This window comes from Ochotona princeps, chromosome 2 (assembly GCF_030435755.1).
Source record: "Ochotona princeps isolate mOchPri1 chromosome 2, mOchPri1.hap1, whole genome shotgun sequence".
Taxonomy (NCBI): domain Eukaryota; kingdom Metazoa; phylum Chordata; class Mammalia; order Lagomorpha; family Ochotonidae; genus Ochotona; species Ochotona princeps.
The window spans coordinates 84,406,624-84,428,030 of record NC_080833.1 but is presented as its reverse complement, the minus strand read 5'-3'; the positions used below and the strand labels follow the sequence as shown (position 1 = coordinate 84,428,030).

At 40.6% G+C, this 21,407-nt stretch overlaps 1 protein-coding gene across 1 annotated transcript in view; it reads left to right on the top strand.

The window, feature by feature from the left end:
* Positions 1 to 21,407, top strand: part of PLPPR5 (phospholipid phosphatase related 5) — a 116,300-nt gene that overhangs the window by 64,160 nt on the left and 30,733 nt on the right. The window contains exon 4 of the mRNA XM_004582019.4: positions 19,132 to 19,308. Coding sequence (XP_004582076.1) covers positions 19,132 to 19,308 — 177 coding nt within the window. The remainder of the gene's footprint in view (positions 1 to 19,131; positions 19,309 to 21,407) is intronic.

Sequence of the window (21,407 nt, the reverse complement as noted above, 5' to 3'; positions counted from 1 at the left end):
TAAAATTAAAATAGACATGAGACAGCTGAATAGTAACCTATAGCCATTTTAAGGTGTATAGAACCCAGTTGTATATAAACTAATAATTGAAATGTCAATGTAGAAGTCACAGGATGTGGTTCAGAACTTGCATTCTTTTTTTTTCCCTTTTAACATATTGGTTACTCAATACCATGTCAACTAATTCCATACCGTTATAAATTGTTACTGATGTAATGTCGGGGCTTTTAATTGATTGTGATGATACTCTGCCGGCTCTACCTTCAGACCAGAAATGGTCTCCCCAAGAAACTGTTGAACTTATCTGGACAGTAAGATGCTGGACTTTATGCTTGGTAGATGCTTGCAATGAAAGCATTTCAACTGAATTTGAACTGTGGTAATGCAACAAGGTGGAGGAATCCACCATGGGGGTAGTTAGGGGAGGGGTAGGGGGAATCCCAATGCCTATAAAACTGTGTCACATAATGCAGTATAATCAATACAAAAATAAATTTAAAAAAACAACAAAAAAGAAACCTAGTGAACTGAGGAATTAAGGATGATAGAATGAGTTCTACCTACCTCTATCTTCTTTGTTTTTTCTCATAAAGCCCCAACCATTTTTAAGCTTTTTATCAATCGCTATTAATGACATGTACTGTTTTTTAAGGTTGCTCTAGAAAATCTTTTCTTATTTGGTGAGAATCATACCCTCTGTCTCTCGTTGTCTTATGCTGCATTTTTCCCAGAGAATGACAAACTTGACATCCACTCCTGCACACACATTCCTGTCTCGGCTCCTTTAGCTGTGTTCTGTTGCCATTCTTGCTCCAGATCACAAGAAAGGCAAAAAGTTGGAAGATCATTGCTGTGAAATAACTTCTCCCATCTCTTATATTTCTGCCAACCTCAGTACCCTGCGTATAGGCAAACTTCTAAACCTTTTAATTTCCACTTATGTATTTCCTGATTCTGCTGATATAGTGGGAGCTGAGCATCCCTGAAAAAATGTTCTTTCTCTCCTTTAGTCCATGCTGCATTGTCCATTATCCATGTCTTCTCAGGGGACTCAGGGGAAGGAACATATCTCTGAACATAGCTTTCAGTGGGAAGAGAATGTTCTCAATGTGATTCTCAAACTTTAGTCAGATAAGTCTCCTCATTGTCCTCAGCCCACACTTCCTACTGTGCGCTTTGAGGTTCACTCTCTTTATTATGTGCACCAAATGCATTCCAAACCCTGGATGCCCCTTCCCAAGTCAAACAGGGCTTCTGGTGTTTGAATGATTAATGTGTCTTTAGCACTTTCTCAGGTTTTAAAGCTAGAAAGTCTCCTCTGCTTTTTTTTAGTTAGAATTACAGTCTTCCTGCTGGCAACATGAGAATAGCCAGGAACCTCCAGCTCTGGTAATACAAACCTTAATGTCTCATTTTTACTCTTGTCCATTTAGTGTCATCATCTCTTCCTGTCCTCAGAACAGCTCAATCTCACAGCCCTGTATTTCTCAACTATTGATGTGCCCAGAACTATAGAACAAACTAATGTGAGGCTATTTACAATTCTTTAGTTATGCTACTTTGAATATTCATACATTTTGAAGTACAAACACAGATGTGTTCTATTGTGGAGACATTGTGGGACAGTGCATGGATCATGCTACTTCTGTAAAATATGAAAAAAAAATCTGAATTGTGGGATAGTGCTCAGCTCGATGTTCAGATAAAGGGTAATCAAGCAGGAGCAGAACAGATATTGCTAGCAGCCATGCTGGACCAATGAAGAGCAATGGAATCAGTTACTCACTGAACTTCACTTTTCTATGTACTGAAGAGAGAGAGAAAAGGGACTGAGTCCTCTGATCTGACAATGGGTAAGATCTGTTTACCATATTACCATATTGCCTCAAGTGGGTGACAAATGCAGGGAGGAATAGAGCTTCCTCCTTCTCAGGTTGTCAGATGCATCCATTTCTCAGAAGGTTGATGTATTTTAGGTCATTTTAAAATATAATAACTGCTACACATGGGACCAAAGAACTAAAGTGATATGTAAAGTGGATATATCACAGAAATGCTCATTATGGAACTTGCTGTAAAATTACCATATGTTTTTCTCATGAGATATTACTAGTATAATGCATACACAAGCCAATATTTCCATAGCAGGATGTTCTTTCATTTATTCTTGCAGTGCTTCTTACATTCCTGACACTGGACTGCACATAGAGAAGAGATCAAGACAACCATCACCATTTCCTCATGGAGGGCCAGCTTGGTGTTTTAGCTGAGTTATTTGAACCTGCATCATGTCTTACATGGAGTTTTAGCATTTAAAAGCGTAGCATTGTTCTATTGCCAGTTAAGCCACCATTGGGATGCTAGTGTCCTGTAAGAGCACTGCTTCTGTTATTGGCTGCTCTACTTCTGATCCAGCTCACTGCTAACATTCCTGGAACAGCAGGGCACACCCAGTTAACCCACAGAACTTATCAGGCTAGTTTCCTACTTACTCCAGTCTGCTCATTACTGTTCCTGCTACTCCAGTTCAGAACATGATGATATCATTCCAGGAACTATTTCACACAAAACGACATTTCAAAATTCAAGTTCACTCCTGTCATTTTCTAACATCCCTGTAATAGTGTCACATTTTCCTTGTAATAAAAATAAAATGTCTTCACTTGACATACCAAGCCTTTTTGTAACCTGGCTCCCATTAACCTCTCTGGCCTAATTTCCTGCTACTCTCCACCCTGTATTCACCCACTCTCCCACCCACCAAGCCTTCAGTCTGACAGATGCTGAATTATTTTCAGCTTCTCCAATTCCTCCTATGAGAAAACTCTTCCCTTTGCTTAGAGATTCTTGGGCCCTCCTGCTCTCTCCAAGTCTAGAACAAAACCACACTCTAACTTCTCTTATCTGCTGATATAATCTTGGGTTTGTAGCTGTTTTTTTTGAGTTTGGATCTGTACTTCACTACCTGTTAGCCTAGGGATCCTTCTCTGCTAGCTGTCTTTATCATTAATATCAATGTTGTGATGTTTTGATCACTTGAGTAGATACAAAACACTTAACAATGCCTTGAGCAAGTTGTAAGCATTGAGTAAATTTGAACTTCATAGCTAAGGATTGAAAATGAGCCAAATTCAATGCTGGACACTAAGATTTCAAAGCAGAAAGGATATTTCTTTCTGTTTTTTTAAATCTATTTTATTGTATTGTTGTTGACAATCTTTACATAGTTAATTACGGTTAAAGAAAAAAAGAAAAAAAAGGTTCAGGGGGTATAGGGAAGTGGGTAATACTATTATGTCCATATTGTTTCCATCATGTATCTGAGGTAAAGAGGGATATTGAGGGAGAAGCCCCACCCATTTTCCCGCCCACCCTGAGTCCCGGATGTGGGGCATGCTCTGAGATATCTGATTAAGTGGTTTTATAGTTCTCCAGTTATGAATCGCTGCCAGTTTCGCCTGATGAGGTCGTCCACTGATTGATATGGTCCATCATAAAGTCTCCGTTTGCCCCATATTTCGCTGCCAACATATAGCTGAGATGAATGATTGATCTGCTCTGTCTTCTGTCTTTTCTTGGTTAAAGTTCTGAGTCCAGCAGTTTGATTGGGGAGATATCCAAAGATACTTTGAGGTATTCCCAGACTAGTTTCTTGCATGTTCTAGCAAGCACAGGGCCCGGCACAGTCCATCACCCCGATCAGCTGGTGGTTTGAATTGCTGGGTTTGTTCTGTTTTCAGGTCCCGAGTTGCACTGGAACCAATGGGTGTTGCAGTCCAGTCTGGTTCGGCCCTTACATCAACCAGTGGGATCTGCAACCTAGTCGGGGCGACCCACAATAACCCCCACCAGGCCCGCCCCCTACCCTGGTTTGCCAGTATGTGTAGCAAAAAGACCAGTCTGTCCCCCATCCCATTTGACTCTTGTACTTGTCAATGGGTATTAAAGCTTAGTTCTATCTAACCAACTCAACTATTCAGCCCTCACGGATGTTGTTGAGTGCCTCTCTATCTAGCCATCCCAGCCCCCGTCCTAGTTTTCATGCCCTCCCACGGGAATAGTGACCCAAGAAGGGGGAACCCACTTTTTCCCTCACAGGTCTCTCTGTCCCGGTTTATGCACTCTTTGTGTGGTTCTGTGATTTGACTTGACAGAATTACTCCCCAGTGCCAGCTTCTGCGAGCTGATGCTGTGGCTAAGCCCCAACAACCCTCACCCACTCTAATTTATGCTTGCACCCACAGGAATAATCAGCCCAGCCTGGCTTTTCCCTGATCTAGTCCACATGCTGCACACAAGTGTTGTAGCCTTGCTTAGTCTGGTCTGTCTCTATCCCAGCCCACGCTCTCCAGTGGGAGTAGCTGTCCAGCGAGGGGACCAGCCTCTTAATCCCCCTGCTGGTTCTGCCGCTCCCTTCCTGGATCTCACGTGTGCTGGTTGGGTGCTGCATTTATATCCATTACAGGCAACCACGCCCTGGCATTCCATAATGTGTACTTGATTTGTCGCGACCAAACCCGACTCATCCCACACTCTGTTCTGGCGTTCGGATTTGCCAGTGGATGACATGAACTGATTCAGCCTGGTCTGCTCCAGACCCATGCCAAATGTGTGCCAGTGGGACACTTTCCATGGCCTATTCTGGGCTGTTTCCTATCATGCTTCTTGTGCTTACCTGCAGTGTCTGTGTCCTGCCAGAGGAGTTGCCCAGGCTCCTCCATCAGAACCCCTCCCAATGCCAGATTTTGCACATGCCGGGGGTCCTTGAGCCAACCCTACTCAGTTCACCTCCTGTCCTAGCAAGAACAGTGACTTTTCCTGGCTGGCTTTCACCCCATTCTGGTTCTTGTTGTTGGATGTTTCAGCCCAGCCATGGCTCATCCATACCCACATACAGCTCATACATGGCTCAGTAGGGGATTGAGACCCAGCCTAGTCAGTCCCACATCTACCCTGGTTCTCCATGACACCAGATGGTGTTGGGGTCTGAACTGGCCTGGTGCATCCAATCCCAGCCCACACTAGTGCCTTGGGTGACTATGACTGTTTCCTAGATAGATCGCAGCCCCCATTCCAGCACATGCGCCCCTTGGTGGGAACCTCGATCCAGTTAGGATGTCCCCTTACCTCCCCGATTGGGCCTGATCCTAGCCGTAAATCATGCACCTGCCCGTGGTTGCTCTGAGGACCAGTAGGTGCAAGAGCCTAGCTCGGTATGACCTGTGCTCCATGCTGGTTTCTAGTTTTGCTTGTAGGCAAAGGTGTGCTCAGTCCTGCCCAGTACATTCCATTCCATTACCAGTTTACACATTTTGGAGCTACTCTGCCCTGCTTGTCCGACCCCCAGATCTGGACCACATGTTCACCAGCAGGAGCTATGACTCGCCAGGGGAGCCTCCCAAGTTCCTCCACTTGATCCACTCCCAGACCCAGTTTACATACATGCCATTGGGTTTTAGGCCAGTGCCCGGTGTACTCTGGCCTCCCATTTGGCCTTGTATGAGCTGGTGAATGTTGCAGTCCGGCCCACCCCACGCCCTATTCAGGATGTACATTTGGGTGCTGCTGCCTTGCCCAGTCCAGTCTGTGGCGGGTCCCTTTACCTGTGATTGATGGCAGGCTCCTTGGTCACACCTAGCTTAGTCCATAACCACCCAAACTTTTAGATTTACCAGTGGGATAAACTTTCTACAGGGTGTGGCCCACACATCCTGCACAGAATCTACCCCAGGATAAGGTTCTAGAGTGCTAGTTGATATTATGGCCCTGCCTAATGTTACCAGTCTCCTGAACCATCATCATGTCAGGCAAAAAAATATCCTGCTAGACAAGCCGGAGCTTATCTTTCGCATGATAGGTGTTCAAAGCTCAGCATTATTAAGTGCTTAGAAGTTCTTCAGAGGAAGAGTTACTGGCATTGGGAATCTTTAGGATTGACTCAGATCGCAGAAACAGTGGGGTCAGCCTAGAGCTATCTAAGCAGCGATTCAGACATCCATTACCCCAGAGCTCCCCGGCTGGGCTGCCACCAGGCACAGCCTGGCGCCAAATGGCGCACTGGCCACCCGGGCCCAGCTCAGCATGAGCACATGTTGGCTGGGATTGGGATCCGAGCAGGACGCTCTCTCCTGAAGCCCCCCCCCCGAAAGGATATTTCTATCCTCATAATCTAGCAAAAGAGAACAAGATATGTTATTTTAAGAAAAATAGGAAAATTCTTTTTATAAGAGCTAGGAACACAATACCCAGTATCAAAATGAGACAGAGATCACTGCCACTTCCTCACAGCCAGTATCAATGCAGGGAATGTGTCTAACATGAGGGCAGATGCTAAGCAGGGAGATATTTTGACACTTTTCACAGTTTGCCTGAAACCCAGAGCTTGCAGTAAGAAGCATAATTGGCTCGAGTGTGCATCCTGAATGGGGTGTGGGGTGGGCCAGGCTGCGATGTTCACCCGCTCATGCAAGGCTAAGGGGAGGGCTGGACTGCACCGGGCACTGGCCTAAAGCCCAGTGGCATGTATGAGAACTGGGTCTGGGAGGGGATCAAGGGGAGAAACTTGGGAAGCTCCCCTGGCGAGTTATAGCTCCCACTGGTGAACAGGTGGTCCGGACCTGGGGGTCGGACAGGCTGGGCAAAGTAGCTCCAACGACTCATCAATGTATAAAAAGGAAATGGAACGGGCACACTGGGCAGAACTAAGCAAACCTTAGCCCATAAGTAAGATTAGAAACCAGGATGGAGCACAGGACATGCCGAGCTAGGTTCTTGCACCTACTGGCATGCTGAACACTGGCTAGGAACAGGCCTCGTTTGGGAGCTAAGGGGAAACCCTAGCTGGGTGGAGGTTCCCACTAAGGGGCACACGAGCTGGAATGGGGCTGTATTCTGGTCAGGATACAACTATAGTCTCCCTTGGCACAAGTGTGGACTGGGACTAGACGCACCAGGCCGGGCCAGACTGCAACACCTGCTGGTGTTCTGGAGGACCAGGGTAGATGTGGGATGGACTAGGCTAGGTCTCAACCCCTACTGAGCTATGTATGAGCTGTATGTGGGTATGGATGAGCCGTGGCTGGGCTGAAACATCCAACAACAAGAACCAGAATGGGTTGAAGGACAGTTAGGAAAAGTCACTGTTCCTGCTAGGACAGGAGGTGAACTGAGTAGTGCTGGCTCATGGACCCCCTGGTATGCATGAAATCTGGCACTTGGAGGGGTTCTGATGGAGGAGCCTGGGCAACTCCTCTGGCAGGACACAGACACTGCAGGTAAATGCAACAAGCATGGAGGGAAACAGCCCAGAAGAGGTCATGGAAAGTGTCCCACTGGCATACATTTGGCATGGGTCTGGAGCAGACCAGGCTGAATCAGTTCACGTCATCCACTGGCAAATCTGAACGCCAGAACAGAGTGTGGGACAAGCCAGGTTTGGTCACGACAAAAGCAGTGCACAACACGGAATGCCAAGGTGAGGTTGTCTGTGCCAGATGTGACCGCAGCACCTAACCAGCACACGTGAGACTTAGGAAGGGAGGGGCAGAACCGGCAGGGGAATAAGAGGTTGTTCCCTTGCTGGACAGCTACTCCCACTGAAGAGTGTGAGCTGGGATGGGGTTAGACCAGACTAGGCAGGGCTACAACACCTGTGTGCCTCATGTGGACTAGATCAGGGAAAAACCAGGCTGGGCTGATTATTCCTACTGGTGCAATCTATAATTAGAGTGGGTGAGGGTTGTTGGGGCTTAGCCACAGCATCAGCTCGCAGAAGCTGGCACTGGGGGCTAGTTCTGTCAAGTCTAACCACAGAACCACCTGGAGGTGCATAATCTGGGAGTGGGAGTGGCCTGGGAGGGAAATAGTGGGCTCCTCCCTCCCTGGTAGGTGGCAGGCCTGGTGGGGATTATTGTGGGTTGCTCTGACTAGGCTGCAGCTCCCACTGGTTTATGTGTGGGCTGAGTATGTGCTGGGCAGAACCAGGCTGGACTGCAAGCATCCATTGGTTCCAGTGGAAGACAGGGATGGAAACAGAACCAACCCAGAAATTGCAACCACCAGCTGATTGGGGTGATGGACTGTGCTGGGCCCTGTACTTGCTAGTACATACAAGAATCTGGTCTGGGAACACCTCAGACAAAGTTTTGTTGGGGATCCCCCCCAGTAGAGTTTCCGAACTCAGAACCCTAACCATCGAAGGACAGAGGACAGAACAAGTCAATCAACCAACTCAGCTCTATCTTGGCAATGAAAATACTGGGCAAACGGAGACTCTATGATGGAGTATGTCAATCAGTGGACGACCTCCAACTACCTCATTGTGCTTGGAGTGGTGAGAGTGGCAGCAATTCAGAACTGTTGAACTATCAAAACCACTTGAGCAAGTATCTCAGAGCATGCCCCACATCTGGGACCTGGGGTGGGTGGGAGACTGGGTGGGGCTTCCACCTTAAAATCCCCTTTTACGGGCCTGGCAGCGTGGCCTAGCGGCTAAAGTCCTCTTCTTGAAAGCCCCGGGATCCCATATGGGCGCCGGTTCTAATCCCGGTAGCTCCACTTCCCATCCAGCTCCCTGCTTGTGGCCTGGGAAAGCAGTTGAGGACTGCCCAAAGCTTTGGGACCCTGCACCCACGTGGGAGACCCGGAAGAGGTTCCTGGTTCCCGGCTTCGGATAGGCGCGTACTGGCCCGTTGCGGCTCACTTGGGGAGTGAACTATCGGATGGAAGATCTTCCTCTCTGTCTCTCCTCCTCTCTGTATATCCGGCTTTCCAATAATCATAAAATCTTAAAAAAAAAAATCCCCTTTTACATCAGATATATGAAGGAAACAATAAAAAAAAAAAGAAAAAAAGAAGCATAATTGGCAGACTGAGAGAAGTAAGGGTGTGGGGTTCATCTTCTCAACCGCTCCATTTCCTGAGAAGTGAGAGAGTTGCTAGCAGACACTGAGTAGGGTGGCAATGTAAACACAGCAGGTAGCTTCCAAATTGAGGTAATGAAGGAGGGGAATCTCAGGGCATGAGCGCGGGCAATGAGGGCCCTTGATATGCCAGGCAGTAGATCTACCTACCCCTGACTTGTTCACCAGTGAATGCGAAGAATAATATCAGAAATATTTCATGTGTACACTCTCAAGCTTTAAGAAATTTTTGATACATCATTGCATTATTAGTATTTATAATATTCACTGAGATTGATAACTAGCTTTATTGTTTATTGCAAACTGATAAAGGTATATATTCATATATGCCCTGAATGACAAATGCACTTTATGTGTGTGTGTGTGAAGATAAGTTTGCATCTGGTGATACAAATTGCTTTTCATCATGGAATTATTGCATTTATTTAAATGAAACTATAGATCTTCCTGTTATAATTTAGAAGGATAACTTAAGATTTGAAATTTAGTTTTTAATACTTATTTTCTTCTTATATGGTATGATACTGAGGCATATTATGCTTAATATATACCATACAACGATTATACAAGCAATGAATTTGTTTTTAATTTCGTCGATGATAACTTCAGGTAAAAGTGGCTTTGTTTGCAACTGATAAATGAACCATGTGTTCACTGCACTTATCAGGGTGTCGTGCTGGAGCGAAATGGTCTCCATGCCAAATCCGTGGTGCGCTTGCCCTTTAGCGAAAAGGTAAACGTGTCCATGATGAAGGGATTTTATTCACAGTCCAACTATGAATTGGTCATTGTGCAGAGGCAGCTGAGCGACTGAGCATGTTCTAATCTTAACTGCGTGTACCAGCTGGTCCTGAACACTGAGGGAGTTGTTACTGACATTGCCTTGGAGGCTTCCTGGTGTTGCCCATTCAAAGACGTCGACCACAGGGACAAATTCTGTGTTCATGATGATGTAATCTTTTGTTAGGAGCCCATTAAAAGATATTGTAAAGAAAGAAAGCAGAATCTCCATCCTCATGCTCATAAATTAGGTAATCTAGCAATTGTATAAATTTAATCCAAGTATACTTTTTTAACACTATAAATTGATTCTACTCATAAAGCAAAGAAATCTTCATATTGTTGTGTGACAATACTAAAGCATACATTTCTTGCATGACAGTGCTAAATCCTCCAAACGGAGTACTAGTGTCATTTTAAATAAGCACAACCAAGACTCAGAGAAGTTTAGTAATGTGCCTAATGTCACAGAGATAATCAGTGTAAAATTGGGTTTATCACCACGATTATTAAACTGAACACAACACAACTGGTTAATTTTGCTAAAACAAAAAATTTGAAAAAGTGACTGTTGTGACAATAAGAACTGAAAAAAATAAAGTCAATGTGAAAATTTACCTCAGAAATTGTGTTCCTTCATAAATAACTTCATAAAAGTGCAGTGTTTGAAATGATTAATAGATATAACAGATGAATATAGATAAAAAGATGTATTTAAATGTTGTCTGATGAAGTGCAGTTAGTCTGCCTCCAACAAACAATATCAATAAAATGATAAAGGCATTTTTTAAATTTCAAAAATGTATAATCTATTTGGAATATTCGCTAATCATTTTTCATTTTCCTTGACTTAATAATGTCCTTGGCTAAATCAGCATTGTCCAGTGCAAATATAAATTTCACCGCATATGTGACTCAGCCTTCTATCAACCACATTAAAAATGTAAAAAAGTAAAAATGATACTAAATCAAAAGCTATATTTTATGCAACCCAAATAGAACACCCAAAATGTTACCACTTGATTATGATTCATTGTAAACATTTTGCACTTCTTTGTTGTAAGATGTTCATCACATCTTAACGAGACACTAAATTTTGATGTGAAATACCTCATCTGTTTTTAGATTTCATAGAATTTACACTGTAAAAATTAAATATGCATACTTAATTTGTTTCATACATGTTTATAAGTTTTCCAATACCCTAGCCAAGTAGATCATTGGAGTTCTAAGTTAAATTAAAATCAAATGTAGTTAAACTTTACCCCCACAGCTCCAGGGCCACATTTTAAGTGCTCAGTTGCTGTAGCAGCTTGTGGCAATCCTGTTGGTAGGTGCTTCAGAGAAGGGCCTGTAGAAATCACACACAGAAGAGATTGTTGTGCTTCATTCCTTAAATGAAGCCAGCTTAATCAATAGGAATTTCCAAATTCCCAAAGCAAAATTTAGATATCACAAGTCTTTGTAGTAATCCAACAGTAACAGGGAAAATGGGCAACACGAAGGATGGCAGTGGCAGTCCAGGGGAGTCCCTAGAATCTACAAGGGAAATCGGAGGAGATGAAAGGATGCAGAGGCAGTGTATGCATGTGGGTAAGCACCTGAGCGTTGGAAACCCTGAGAATGAGGCTGAGCCCTGGATGACCGACACTCCAAAAAGTTTACAGTGACAATGGAAAGTTTAGAGGCTCTCTGTTTCTGGTTTCTGCACATAAGCAAGGCAGAGAGTCAGGCAACCACGAAGATGGCCCATGAACGTCAGAGGAACTGCTGCAAAGTCTAGCTGGGCAGACAGTGTGTTGCTGCTGAGGAAAAACATGTTGCAGATAAAAGACTTTATGGCTTGTGAGCTTGGGTAGAAGAAAACAGCATAGGGCCACAAGGATGTTAGTAGTGGCTGCCAGTACTGCATCATCAACACATGGAGTCACACTATTGGCAGTAGACACCAGTAGAGGGCACATTATAGGAAAGCCTGTGCCAGTGAGGTCACATCCCAGCGTGGGTAATGAGGTCTCAGATCCCTAGCAATATTCCAGTGTTGGTTTTTTGTTGTTTTTCTGTTTTCAGAAGGCAGAGCAAGAATCAAAGAACAGTTGAGCATTTACTAAGAGACTGTTTTTCCCCTCTCCCTCAACCAATTCCTATCTGTTGTAAGGTGGGTTCTCATGATGAAGTTGAGATCAGTTACAGAAAGTAGAGTGGCCACAAACTTTACCAGACCCAGAGTATAGCCTGTAAAGTTTATGACTCAAATATACCACCACTGAACCCCTCAGTCCTCATCACAATCCTGAGTTCTGTGAGCATGAATCTGTCTCATACAGCCTTTGATCTTTCTAGCATTGTATTACCTCTCATCAGCATTCTGTTATATATCCCATCAATGCCTTTATATTGTTAGTTGGAGAATCTGTGGGTATGGATAAGAGTGCCAAGTATGTTCATAATAAAAAGATTTCCAGGACACTCTACTGTTGACTTAACAAATGAACTTCTGATTTTGTGTTTAATGCATAACTATCAATTCTCTTATTTTATAAAAATCTGGATTGAATATCCTTTTACTTAGAATCCCAGATCAATGTTTCAACATTGTTCATTATTCTTTCTTGTAATGTCCTGCTTCATTTTGAAGATGTTATTTAATTTTTTTGAAAATATATTTTATCATTTACTATGATACTGTTTTGCAGGTATAGAAGTTATTCCCCACCTCCCTTCCTCCCTCCTTGTTATGCCCTCTGATTATCACAGTAGTATAGCACCTTAGTAAGTTACAAGATTAACTTTCTGCCATTTAAATGTAGTATGACTTTGGTTGATCTAGTCAAAAGTAGAATATCTAATATCATGCTCTATGGACATATTTACACGCTTCAAATGGATAGAGTTATGCTGTAGTATGCATCTGTATTCCAAAATATTAAATGTTTACTATTTATTGCAAAGGTAAGGGGATTGTAGATCCATGCTAGCCAATGATTAGAATTTCAAGGAAAGCAGGTTCAGGGGCCATGCGTTTGGGGTGGATGGCATGGAGGTATGGGGTGGATGGCATGGAGGTATGGTTAGCACAGCTCCTCAGTTAGGAAGGCTATGAAGAATTTCTGGAGGCAGAATGTCTATAATCACCTCACTGATGCATCATCCCATTGTGTGGACACTCAGTCACTTCTCTGCTATTTCATGGAATTTTCTTGAAGGTGTTGTTTTTCTGCAAATATGAAATGATTTTTGTAACTGGAAATTGATTATATCAATCATGTTACAGTAAAAGGGTCTTTAGCAACTTAAGACAATGAGACACAACTAAAAGCATACAGTAGCACAACTGAGCCAATATTGTTGCCAAATGTCTTATTATGTGCCCACTTTTGACCTGGAACTTACTCTAAGATGCATAATTCTCTCCATAAGAAATGGCTTGGCAATATCTTGGAACAGATGGCAATCATGGAGGTACAAAGAGTTTGTTTACTGTGCAGCCTCAAACTGTTAATAACACATGCAATGACACATTTTGGCTTCCCATCATGTAAAGTAGAATGTATATGGGGAATCTTCTAAAGGGAGACAAATGTTGTGAGGCCCTAGAAGAAAATGGTTTGAAACTTCTATTTAGGGAAAGAAAATAGTATGAAAAGATAAACAATATTTTTTTTTGTAAATGCCCTGAGTTTTCAGAAAGACTGAGTTGCCCTGATCCTTTTAATTGCCCTTTAGCAAAAGAACAAAAACACAATTGAATCAGTATTAGGTGAAGATGATGGTAATTAGCACATAACTGCTTATATGATTGAATAAAGAATCTATGATATATGCCTTTATAAATTCCTTTCATTTATAAGCTTTTTTAATTTTGGTTTTTTTATATTTTAGGTAATATTAGTTTAGGTATAGTGAAAATCTATTTTGGATATAAGTAAATCACCTGTCACTATGTAATTACATGTGCTGCAAATGGTGGAGTTCCTGGCCTCAGCTGGTTAACTAGAAGTTTGAATGAATAATGGTTTGCTGAAAATGTTTTCTTAGAAGTAAAACAATAATTTTTTTAGAATTGTTTTTTTTAACCATTCTTTCAAACATGAAGTAAAAATGACACAATCGGATGTTGTGCAAAAGCTTGTGATGATTTCTATATAAATAAAGAAGGCATCATGCCATAGCAGTCCATGTCTCTTTTTGTCTTCTCACTGACCCACGCGTCCTTTGGAAGCTCTGAAGTTAGCTAGAGCTGATCTCCAGCAGGCAAGGGAGAGAGTGGGTGAGAGAAAAGTTTTCATCTTCCCTCCAAAATTCACAGGAAGTGGGTGTTGGCAGGGGGAGGTTTATTGCACCACTGTTGGCTGTCAGACTACAGCAGTGCCAGGGGACAAAGATGGTCTTTTGATATGATCTTATGGACTTTGATACCTTCCTTAGTCTGTCCATGGACTTAGGTCCTTGTTGTAAAACTTGCCCTCATGGATTGTGTCCAACTTTGCTGAAGTGTGTTCACTTTCTTTTCTTTTCACCCTTTGATGGGGGTACTTGAAATACTGTGTTAGGTTAGAGGGACCGACTGTCTTGTTCTGTGCATTGTGTCTCTATGTTATTGTACAGGAGTCAGCAATGGAGGTGGCCTAATTTAGCAACATGCTCTTCAAGATTGGAACACATACCTACATGATGATCCCTGAGAATGGATATCAGATGCCATGTTCTAGCTGGGGAGATTCTTAGGAACCCCAGCTGTCCTGTTTATCAGACCTAACTCTCAAGCATGCTAGCAGGTACTGAGGGCTAACTTGACCCACCCCACCCTCATACCCAGCTCTCACAGGTGCTGGTGGATGCTGTGGCCTGGTCAGGAAGACCCCCAAGAACTCCTTGCATGTACCAGAAGGCGCTGTGTCCTGGTCTTCCCTGGCCCAGTCCCAGATCTTGCAGGTACTGACAGGTTGCTGCACCACAATCAGTATGACTCCTTAGAACCGCTGGCTCTTTAGTAAAGAGCCTCAGTAATTGATGATGCCCTGTTATTGCTGATCTGTTTGGAGTAGGAGGCAATTCTCCTGAGACGGATAAGGACAGAAAAGACAATAAATGAACAAATAAATAGCAATCTCAAACAAATACGCAATAATTTAAAGCAATGACAAGTGTGTTCTGACAGTGAGGATTCAAAAATCTCGCTTTCCCCAAGCATGCCATCCCTACTTCATTCATTCAGTGGTTCTTGAATAGTTACTACTCATTAGGTCTTCTGTGTATTTAGGGTAGTATAGTGAATGGATGTGGTTCCATTGGAGTTTTCCAGTGGAAGGAAAATAAACAAACAACAATATAAAGAAGCAGATACTCCATTGGAGAAAACGACTTTTATTTGCTTGTTTTAAAGATTTATTTATTTGTTTGAAAAGCAGATTGACAGAAAAAGAGAAGCAAAGAAGGAAGGAGACACCTTCTGTCCACTGATTCACTTCCCAGATTGTCACAACAGATATAGCTGATTTAGGTTAAAGTAAGGAACCCAGAACTCCACGTCTGACTCTCTGATGTGGATGAGAGAGGCCCAAGTACTTGGTCCATCATCTGCTACCTTCCTTGAAGCATTATCATGGAGCTGGTTGGGAAACTGGGCATGTGTGGCTAAAACTGGCACCCAGAAATAGAATGCTTGCATCACAAACACTGGCTTAACAATTTGAGTTTTACAATGCTGGCCCCCATGTCTGATCTTAGACAGGTACATACTATGAATAAAATACATCATCTGATCCACACTTACGTATTTTCTCTTACTCATTCTTTTCTTCCTAAACACTCTATACTGCATGTTTACTTTGTTTTGTGAAAAGTGCTACCTAAACTCAAGGGCTTATAATGAATTCATACTTGGTTTCTAGATCCTTGCACTAGCAAAGAAAATAAATAAAAGAAGGGGCCAATGTCATGGCAAATCATGCTAATCCTCTTACTGTAGTACTGACATATGAGTGCCTGTTAGTGTCTAGCTGCTGCACTTCCAATTCAGCTCTCTACTTGTGGCCTGAGAAAGAAGTGAAGAATGGTCCGAATCCTTGGGTTCCTGAGCTCATTTGGGAGACCAAGAAGCTTATAGTTTCCATCTTCAGATCAGCTCAGCTGTAGCCACTGAGGCAATAGGGAAGTGAACCAATAAATTGATGATTTCTCTCTGGCTCTCCTCCTCTCCAATAAAGTCTTCCTTTAAAACAAAACAAAAAAAATTATTAAATCCTTAAAAATAAAATAGCTAAAATAAATCTGTTAGCTGTTAACTGTTTACTGCACCTTAGTAAACCTATAAGGGAGGTTGACCACAGTATTTTGAAAGTACATGGCAGGATTACCTAAAGTCCTCTGTCTTTACCTACCACTTCCCCTGCACAAATCTTTCAGGATGTCGTCTTAGCTTTGTCCTTTTGAAGGTCTTAGTACATATTCTAGTGCATAATAGGTGCTCAACAAATGTGTGTTTTCTTATGTATAATAACTCTGTTTTGTGTGCAGTATGATGTTTCCTCAATTTACAGAAAAGACGATTGGTTATTAAAACAATTAAATCAACTTGTATTCCAAAGGAATAAGGGTATTGAAGTTATACTTTACTAAAAGCCAAAAAATAAGCAAAACTGTTTTGTATGTATGCTGATTATTATGTATGAACAGAGAAAAAGAAAAAAAATAGATAGCAGACTATTAACTGGGAACAAATGATTAGTTTTAGAGTTTTACGCTTTAGTGTTACCCAAGAATGGAATAGGTACATAAGGACTGCTAACAGTGAAATAGCGGAAGAGACAGTAACATGTATTGACTTGGGGGATTTAATAAATATCATCCTGCTTAAAAAACAAAGCTTGGTGTTTGTGTTTTATTTTGACATCTGGTCAACCTAGATAGTTTCATAAGTGAATTAAGAAAAACCAAGATAGCATGAATAAGCAATTCCTGTCCTGCATCCAAGTTACTTAATAGGTTATTATGCCATAACTTTCTCTTCCGCAAATCAGGAATAATCAATTTTAGGTAAGAAAAACACTATTTGAGTGGTAAAATGCACTTAACACTCATAAAGCACTGAAGAGTTGCTGAGTGGAAGGGAAATTCTCTAATGTTTCTTTTGTTACATTCATTCTAACTGATAATGCTCTGAAAAACAGTCTATGCATTACAAAGCAGTGCTGTGGTCTACCTTTAAGTTAAATCTATAACCCTTGAAATTCAGTTACTTCCCACTCCCTGTCAGATGGTGCTGTGATGAAAGGAAAGCCAAATCCCAGGTTATTTCCAAGTTATTTCCAAGAGTTTTTTATGAACTTGCATATTAGGCAGACTGTGTCTTTGGGCACCATATAAACCTCAATTGAGTTATTACAACAATTTAGGAATTATCTCAGCATTGAAGAAAAACAATGGAAAGTTGAAGTTTAAGCTCACAGGTCACTATGGATCTGCATAATGTGGGACAAATAAGGACTGTGTGATAGCTGAAATGGTATTTGTTGCTAAAGGGAAGGCAAACGTTTATCAAAACCATAAAGACTGTAGAAGATTTTATATGTGGATTACACTGTATCCCACTTCTGAATAACATAGATGGAAGCTTACTCCTTTTATGATAGTGTGATGGTGGCCTTCTTCCTTTATGTTAGTGTCTGTCGTTCACTGATACTCAGCTTTTAATTAAAATCGATGGAGAAAAAAGAGAGTGCATAGGAATTTAGTGTTTAAGAAGTACCTAAGTACTTACATGTTACTGCCCATTCACATCTCCTATTGCTCAGCAGTACCACAAATTATCACTGGCATAGTTATCATAACCTCATCTTAATTAAAATTCTCATCTTCTCATCTACAAACTTATGGTAATAATTAAATCTAACTTAGACGTATTTTTGAAGGTTTTAGTGAAACAAATAACGTAAAATGCCACAAACTTTACCTAGAATCAGAACACCAATAACACAATCAGTGAATTTTACAGTATGCTATATCAGGGGCTCTGAACTAAAACTTTAAGCCGACTTCTGCTTACCGTTTAGGCAGTTGTGTATTTTATCAGTACAGGAGTTATGTTGTTCCATGCATTTCTAATTTTTTAGTGTATTGTTAGTACCAGATATTTACTGACAGCATCATAAAATCTGACTCTACTTTTGAAATCATTTTGTTTGTAGTTACTGTGAGTAATTGCTAGCAATAACTAGTATTCATTCCACTTGGAGTCAACAGATTTGTTTACAGAGGAATATATGGTTTAAATTGTGAGCAATTAAGCTATTGAGTAAAGAAGATTGGAGGAAGAATCAAATAATACTTGAGCACCCAGACCCACAAATTTAAGCCATTTTATTCACTGGCATCTGCTCACACTTTGTTAGTTTCTATGAATGTAAAAAATACACACCTCAGTTCATTTGTTGTTTTGGTGTTAGGTAACACATTTCCACCATTGTAACTAAGGGGTTTTTTTTGTTGTTGTTGTTGTTTTAATTCAGGTTGAGAAATTCAAATATGTAGGGTGATTTCACAATAACAACATACATGCAAGCTTTACATTATAGTGAATCTTAAATTCCTAAGTTAAAATAATATCTTTTTAGTGGGACTCTGTTTCATATAACTATTTCTAGCTATATTTACACTTCTGAATTTCTCAAGTATATATCTGTTCAATGTAATATGCAAAACTATAGCAGTAGATAGCTATTAATTTTCTCCTCCCAATATTGTTGGGATAATTTAAGACAGATGTTCAAATTAAAAAAGAATTGGTATATTGAGAATTAAAAGATGGTCAAGTATCTGTGCTAAATATTACTAGAGGAGTAATGGTGTTATGAAAAATTGGCTAATAGTAAGAGATTTGTGTAACAGGTAAGAAAATTAAATAATTACTGCTCCTAAGTTTCATTAAGAAATTTTCTTCATTTTATTGGTTTTTGTTTTATATTTTTTTTCCTAGATCTTAACTCCCACATAAAAGGGAAAATAGATCATGTTTGCCTATCTGTGTCCAGCTTATTTCACTCAACACAGTGTCTTCCATTTGCACCCATTTTGATCAAAATGATAGAATGTTACTCTTACGCTATGAACTGAAAATGTTATCTTGAACACTAAATTAAGAAATAAATTAGAGGGAGGGGAAAAAGGAAATTAGGAAGACAGAGAGGCAAAGGAAGGGAGAGGAAATCATATTCTTAGGATTGTTACCTGTGAACTACATGTAATCTATTCTTCATACTAATGTAACAATGAGACTTGATGAGAAGTATGTCATATTAATTATGCATTTGTCTGTAACCCTGAGAATCCACTTTACTAATAAAATCTCTAAAATAAAAAATTAAAAATTACAATTTAAAATGTATTCTTTGATGAGAACTCATTTTTTTTTGTTTGTTTAATGTTTCAGATGTATATCACCAACACAATCAAAGCCAAAGGAACCAGACTTGCTAAGCCAGTCCTTTGTTTGGGATTAATGTGTTTGGCATTTCTAACTGGACTCAACAGAGTAGCAGAATATCGAAATCATTGGTCAGATGTGATAGCAGGCTTTCTGGTTGGAATATCCATAGCAGTATTTCTGGTAAGTACAAATAGATTTAAGAATCAATGAACTTAGTTAATAACCAATAAGAAATAGAATCATGAATCACTGTCTAAACAGACTAACAAGCAATAAAATATGAAAAGACTTCCAAACTTTTGCACAGAGATGAAATTAAAAGATACATTTATTTGAGCACAATTTGAAAATATATATATATACATATATATATATATATATATATATATATATATTCTTCAAAATTGCCTGAACATGCCTATAATGAATAATGGATGTATTTCTAAAGGTTTTCACCCAAATAAACTTAAACACACACACACACACACACACACACACACACACACACACACTCCCTTTTTTTTTTTTTTTTTGCTAAAATCAAGATTGAAGATTAAAACATAAACACATTCTACACAGCAGATTGCTTTTTCCCTAAAGTAGAGGAGGGCTGAAAATACTGGGCGCTCTTTAATTCATTTTAAGGCTGCATTATTTGGATGTTTAAAACATTTGCACAGAGCAGCTTGCATCTTAAAATATACAGTCCATCCCAAAACCTCACTACTGTGTCCCACTTGAACATGTACACCACACTACCCTCACCTAGTGAACCTCATCTATGAGGTGTAGCATTTTACTGTCATTAAGATTCATTGATTGGTTCCTAAACAATGTATCAGATCATATTTTATCAGGTCATGAACATACACAGCAATTTTTTATGCAGTTAGAATACCATCTATATTCCTGCTTTATAATATTTTATATTTTATAATATTCTTGGATATTGCAAGAGACTCTTAGAGTTAGAAATGTATTTCACCTGACTTTAGAATTCATCAGTTCACTTTAAGTCTTGATATATAACACTTAAATGGAAAAATAAATAATCTATAAATAATGCATTTTGCATAGACCAATTACAATATGAGATACTTTATTTCCATTTGATCATATTGCAAATTGCTTCTCCTGCTTACCTTTTATTCTCCAGCCACATTTCAATATTTAATTACCAAAAAGAAAACTGAAACTTGCCAGTGAACCAATGTTGGGGCATAATTTATGTACCAAGGTTTTTAAATAGGCTACATCCACTACACTCTCCTGTGGTGCTTGATGACTGCTCTCTCTCTTTCTGTCTCCTGTGATATAGTCATGGTCCCAGTCCCTTGGATTCCCAGGATCCCTGGAATCTTGTCTAATCCTCTCTAACTGCCCAAAACAGCTACCACCTTGAGCACTAGAGTCCAGGCTTGGAGTAAAATGTTTTCTTGCTTTAGCTCATCACAATTGAAACTGCTTAACATGTTAATACAAATATATTTCATAAATCCTTAAAAAATATAATCATTGGTAATTGTCAAAGCACTGGTGTCAGATGTGACTTCATTTAAGCTGTGCCAAAGCAGAACATCAGCTTTGGCATTGCATTAGCATTTCCTGTAGATCTTACTGTGCCTGTTGTCATCTTGATTTTCCTTTGGTGAACATTTTAGCTCCCTGCAAGGCTGAAATTGGAACTTTAGTGTTTTCACACTCACTTGTGTCTGAGAACCACGTGGTGAGTGATAAGTTGACACTCTCCTTTTGCAGCAATTCAGAACATAATCAGGAAAATTATCTCATAGGAAGATCATGAAAGCAATACATTGCCCACAAAATAGCTAAGCATGTAATCATGTGTCGATTCAGAGCTCTGAAGAGTATGAGTAACTGCAAGATACAAGGCACTAATCATGAACTGGACAAGAATAGTTGAAGCTCAGATTATCAGTCTGGTCAGTCTTCAGGAGAAGCTAAAGGGTCTGATAATAATAGATTGATCACCTAACTGTCTCCTTTCTATCTTTCAATATAAAATACATTTATTAGAATCTGGGCATGGTCAACAACTGGTTGTTGACCTTGTTTTATGGCTTCTCAATTATGGAAATGTATAATGATGGAGTACTGGGGTCTATCATATCTAGATGTGGGGATATAATGCAACATATATCCCTGCTTCCAGACGAAAGATGGATTCCCAATGAAATGTTGGACAAGTGTAGACAATGGAATGCTGAACTGTCTGACTTTGCCTGTGCCAGCAATGTCAGGGTACACATAAATAAGAG